At 35.8% G+C, this 6,000-nt stretch overlaps 1 protein-coding gene across 3 annotated transcripts in view; it reads right to left on the reverse strand.

The window, feature by feature from the left end:
* Positions 1–4,201, reverse strand: part of WDR33 (WD repeat domain 33) — a 50,291-nt gene extending 46,090 nt beyond the window's left edge. For all 3 annotated transcript variants that reach the window (XM_010020809.1, XM_010020817.1, XM_010020801.1), the window contains exons 1-4: positions 3,985–4,201; positions 2,275–2,343; positions 1,163–1,267; positions 427–522 (exon numbers count right to left, since the gene is read on the reverse strand). In XM_010020809.1, the coding sequence (XP_010019111.1) occupies positions 427–522; positions 1,163–1,267; positions 2,275–2,343; positions 3,985–4,188 (474 nt within the window). In that variant the 5' untranslated portion in view covers positions 4,189–4,201. The remainder of the gene's footprint in view (positions 1–426; positions 523–1,162; positions 1,268–2,274; positions 2,344–3,984) is intronic.
* Positions 4,202–6,000: the final 1,799 nt, after the last annotated feature.

A 6,000-nucleotide genomic window follows, 5' to 3' on the forward strand; every position in this document is an offset into this window, starting at 1 on the left:
AGTAAAGTTCCTGCTTAAAAGCTGCAACAAAGAAATGAACGCAACGATGATCTAATTAGATTCATGATGTTACTGCAGCAAAAAAAAAAAATCCCTTACTCTGTATACAATGGTCTCTTAAATAAAAAATGAAGAGTATTTGCATTGTGTTTCCAAAATGGTTCTTTTCTTTATTACAAATACTCAGAGTATGCTCTTGAGAACAGTTAGCATAGCACATGAAGATGGAATGAGAAACATTAAATCAATTGCTTTTAGCCATGGTCTGACATGGAATCAGAGCAGAATAAAAACATAGAAGACCTATAAGGCTCCAATTACCACACTTAGACCAGACACTCATGATGAGCAGGGTGAAGATGATTTCCTAAAACATGCTCCCTAGACCTCAGGGAAATACACAGAAATCTTGACAGATGAATTTACCTGCAATATTGTTTCAAAATTGAAAGTCAGTCCATTCCATAAAGTGAACTCTCCACTAGATGCACCAGTGACCAAACGTCTCCCCTCAGGAGTCCACTGCAAAAGAAAAACATAACTAAACTGTGAAATATAACATTCAAAGATTTCTTCACAATCCTCCAAATAAATCATAAGCTTCTTTCAGGGAAACTGCAGAACTGGAATTTACTAAATAACTTTCTAGAGGATGTAAGACAGAAAAAATGCAGAACTGTACCAGAGGGCTTTTGACTTTTATAACAACAGGACAAAGCCCACTGTAAAAGCAATGGGAAAAAAATGTAGTTGTAGAGAAGTAACAGCTTATGGGCACCAATACATTTCCAGCACAATATTCATACTAAACAATATTGCTGACATCATGGAAAAGTTGTTAAAAGATGCCATAAGAGTCAAGGAGCAGAGACCAAACTGCCTTTTTTTCTGAGAATCAAGATATATTAGCCCACTCAAAATGGGCAGAAACAAAACTAAGTAGGAAGTGCACCTCAAACTCAAGTGAAATAATTATTTTGTACTCAGACCTTCCAATTTCCTAAAATCATCCATAGAAAGACTAAACACAGAAGTAGTTAATACATTCCACATGCTAGTTTTATTTGGAAATGCTTTATCCGTTATCTTCTTTCTTGCTTCAGTTAAGAATATCACTGTAATGTAAATTAAGACAACTAAGTGAATCCAACACTATACTCACCCTAACAACAAACACTGGGCATTTTACTTTATTAGTAGATGTCCGAACGAATTTTGTTGTGACAGCATTCATAGGGTTGTTCAGCATTCCTATAGGAGGGACCAACTGTGAGAGAACAAACAAAAGATTTAGTAATGACATTTCCAAACAGAAACTGCAAGAAAAGCATACATTCTGAACACCCATTTTTGGAAAAGCAAGTTTTTCATTTGCAGGGATAATAACAAAAGTATTCAAAAGTCTGCATGATTTAACATCTCAAACATCCAGAACTAGCATCTTCAAGAGCAGCTTTGCAAGCTTAGTGCATTATGAGAGTTCTTTTTTCCAAAAATTAAAAGCCTATTCAATTTCAGGTTCTCTTCTGTCCTGGTTTCAGCTGAGATACGGTTAGTTTTCTTCCTAGTAGCTGGTGCAATGCTGTGTTTTGGCTTTAGTCTGAGAACGATGTCGATAACACGTTTTAGTTGTTGCTCAGCATCACTTATCCTGATCAAGGACTTCTCAGTGTCTCATGATCTGCCAGTGAGGAGGGGCACAAGAACCCAGGAGGAAGCAGAGACAGGACACCAGACCCAAACTAGCCAAAGGGATATTGCATACCACAGCACATCATGCTTGGTGTAGAAACTGGGGGGAGTTAGCCAGGAGGCAACAATCACTACTTGCGAATGAGCTGGGCATCAGTCAGCAGGGGGTGAATAATTGTATCATGCATCACTTGTTTTTTACCTTGTGTTTTATACCTCCTTCTCCTTTCCATTAAAATTACTATTATTATGGTTATTATTATATTTTAACTTTTTCCGCCAGTAATTAAACTGTTCTTACCTCAACCCATCGTTTTACCTTTTTCTGATTCTCCCCCCCATACCACGGGGCAGAGTGGGAGAAGTGAGCAAACAGCTCAATGGAACTTAGCTGCCAGCCAGGCAACATCTTTATGGACATGAATACCAACAGAACCAGATAATGTAGAATCAATATAGCCTTCAAATCTTTAGGGCCTCTTGTGAACAAAGAAGATAACCTCAGCTGACAGACAGAATCCTTCCAATTCCCTGCAAAAATTTTATGCACAGACCATCATGAAATAGAAATATTTTACTTACATCATTGTAATACCCTGCATCAGGCTGGATTGCTCGCATGTCTCGTTGGTCTCTCTGCCATACTCTATTCTGGAAGAGGAAAAAAAATTCCAAGTTCATACCACCACTACACTTCACTGTTAAACAACAGAAAATAAAGGAACATACTGACTGCTTATTCTGGAAATTCCAAAGCACTCCAAGGATTTTAGAATAAACTCAGTAAAAACACTTTGGTCTCAGGAAACCTATAGAATTTGTACAGCATAAACTAAAGATGCAAGAATGTTTAAAGTCTTCATTTCATCAGACTGAAGCAGCTCTTTTAAAATTGCAGCTTAACAATTTGAAAAGAGCAGTCCTATGTAATAAGGCACATAACTGTAACAAAGATGACTGGTTCTTTGCTGCCCAGGCTAATAGGTACTCTAAAAGCTGCCAAACATCTTCAGAAACACTTTACATGAATTAAGCATGGACTTATTTCAGCTTTGTGCTGTACATTTTACCAGTTTGGATTTGTGTACCTATTAGAAACATAAGATAAAATTCTAGGTAAAACACTTCCAGCATACACTACTACAGTTTGCTAGAATTTCTTAAGCCAACAGCAAATTACATTTTTAATAGTACCACATCAAATTAGATCAGTCAAATTGAAGTCAGGAACAAAAGAGCATTCTGGTGTACCCTAATTTTGTCTAAGTCAAACCATACAGATGTCATTTTTGTTTGTTTCAATAAATAGAAGTTTGGGGGTGCTTATTTCTGCCACAGTAGAAGAAAGGTCCTGAATGACTAAATTTTATTTATTTACTTAGAATTAGTCCACTACTAGCAGATCTTTCTGGGGACATTTCTAAACTATAAGAGTATGTTTTAAATGTTCAGTGCCTAAAGAGATCTTAGAAGACAATTTAAATTTATTATTAAGAAAATCTTCTAATTGTTAACATCTCCAAGCTATAATCATGCACAGGCCACATAAAAGCAAATTGATTTCATCATGTTCTTGCAATGCTGCTGTTGAGATTCCAACAATCCCTGCATGTACAGATTTGATTCTATTTCTTCTAAGCTAACATCCAGAAAATCTTGATTGTGTAACTGAACAGTAAATCTTGATCATATAACTATATTTAAAAAATTACTACTACCCCATCAGGAACATTAAATAAGCATTTTTACAGAAATGTTTATTCAACAAAACTTCATTTGAAGTTGTTCTGTATCTAGTAACTGTGCAGAAAGGGACTTCCAGAGACCACAGTGCAAGCTGCAATGCTATTTAGTAAAATGATGAGAAAACATTTTTATGGTGCCCTAGTTTGGAGGGGCAGGGGGTAATGGTTTATTTCCCATTTTACAAAACTTCTATTTCAAAATAAAAATAAGAACAATTACATTAGAGAATGAGTTTTTATGTTCACTGAAAAGTCAGAACGTCACACAAAACACTCAACTGCACTCCAAGTTGAAATTCTAAGACAGAATATAAAAATTGGTGATACACAAACAACAAATTCAGCTGTGTACATATGCACTTTTATTACCAAGGACCAAACCCCTTTTTATTCATACAATTGCAAGTTTACAAACATTTGTCATTTAGTTTGAAAATGCAGCAGTAGATCTTCCAGGATCCTAGACTCCTATTTGGACACCAAAAAGAATAATTACTAATTTCAAGCAAAAAAAACCTTTTCAAACAAAACCAGAAAATTAACTAACCTCCAAATATTTAATTACAGAAGGATTGTAGTCTATGGTCTTTCGGTTCACAGCTTTTCTCATCCGCTTTCCATCAAAAGTAAGCTGTTGCATTGCTTGCTGCTGTGCAAAATCAGGTCTTTTGTAGAACAACTGCCGAGGCGCCTGGTGCTGGAACCTCGGCATGTGGAAAAATCGGGGCGGGGAGCCAATTTCTGTGGCCATGGCTGTCTTGTTTCTGCAAGTCTGCAAAAAGTAAAACACTAGGTTACTAAATGACAGTGACAAAAATCCCACATTAGTATCTCCACTATGTTTACAAGAATGAGTAACAACTTCATAAAGAACTGTTTATTGGGAAGAAATACCTGCAGGTTCCTCTAAACAATTACTATTCTTCCCCTGTGCCATATAACACTGACATTAAAGCAATTAAGTACTTTGTTCTCTAGCAAGAAGAATTTTGTATTGAAACAGATCACTATAAAGTTTGCATCACCACCCCTTAACTAGAACTGTGAGGGAAAAGAACTTTCTCAGTAAAAACAGGTACAAGTAAATGCAAGAAATTGTAAGATCATCCAACAGAAGATTATATCTCACATTCAGCATACAACAAACATCATATTACTTACAAATTAATTTAAATATTAACAAGGAAATAAGTTGTAAATGGCTGCCTCAAAACCTTATTCTAGGACCTGAAAATAAAATTACGTTCCCTTTACATAACTTATAGTAAGTACAACACAGATCACATTCTACCTCTAGGTATATTTTCAGTTCCATTACTGCAAAATAAATGGATTAATCTTTATCAAGGTTTGGTAAATGTAATCAAACGTCACTTTCTCTCAACAAAACCCACGGAGAATGTGAAGAAAATAGAGCAGGGGGAAAAACTGAATATTCAGATGTATTTTTTTTCTGACAGATCAGGCAAAAGTAATTTTTCAGCCTATAAAATCCTTAAATGAGGTCATAGCAACCTCTTCACAACTGAAAACTACAACATACACTGTCTTTGAAGTACATACTAACTTCATACTAAGCAGTGGTACACTCTGAACCAATGAAAAGCTCAAAATTTATTCTCAACTTGTACCCCCTATCCTCCTCCCAGCCTCTTATTTTGGAAACTGTTTTCAACTAAAACCTGCCACTGCCATTAGGGGAATATAAAATCTGAGAAACCTTTCTTTGTAGGAAGGCTAAAGTGCTTATACAGAGGCAAAGTGCACTTAATAAAAAGGGTAGAACTGGTAAATTTTTTTAAAAATTGAAATAACCTGTTTGTAAATTCATTAATGTACTTTACTATTTAAGTAAAATATTCTTAGCCTCAATTTGAAAGAGTTGGGAAGTTGGTTCAACTGCTGTCTTAAATTTTACCTAATTTTTTTATCCAAATAACTGAAAAACATTTCTATGTTTTAAACAGCAAAATAAAGCTAAGATAGAAGTGCTAGACATAAAAGAGAGTTCAAGAGAAAGTAATGCATAGTTTGATTCTTACCAAGAGGTTCTTTGTAACTACAAGGAGCAGGTTGTCCTTTAAATATCAGTCAAATTTCTAGCAGAGGGAAGGGATTAACCTTCATAGGCTTTGCAAACTTGGAAATCACATACTGCTTTCCACTCCTAACTGAAAGTGGGGCAGGCCAGCTACAAAAACAAGCTATGACACCTGGCTGTTAGGCTACACAAACAACTCAAATGTGCAAGGGAAACAACAAACTAAAGCCATTACAACTATTCTCCATTCAAGAAAAACAAGTCCAAACTAAAATAGCGTATTTCTTTAAATAAGGTAAAGAAATTTAAGATCTTTGGCAGGAGTTTCATCTTTTATTAGACAAATTCTTGGTAACTGGAAAGAGACAAGCTTTCAAATAAGCAAACCTGCACCTTGGGGCTGAAAGGCTCGCTTGCCTGAAAGCTGCCCAATACCAGGTGATCTATTAAGACACCATGTCTTCCTGCCAGTACCACCACATCCGTAACACCACTGTAAAAACACAATTACTACAACATTAA

This window comes from Nestor notabilis, unplaced genomic scaffold (genome assembly GCF_000696875.1).
Source record: "Nestor notabilis isolate BGI_N333 unplaced genomic scaffold, ASM69687v1 scaffold20310, whole genome shotgun sequence".
Taxonomy (NCBI): Eukaryota; Metazoa; Chordata; class Aves; order Psittaciformes; family Psittacidae; genus Nestor; species Nestor notabilis.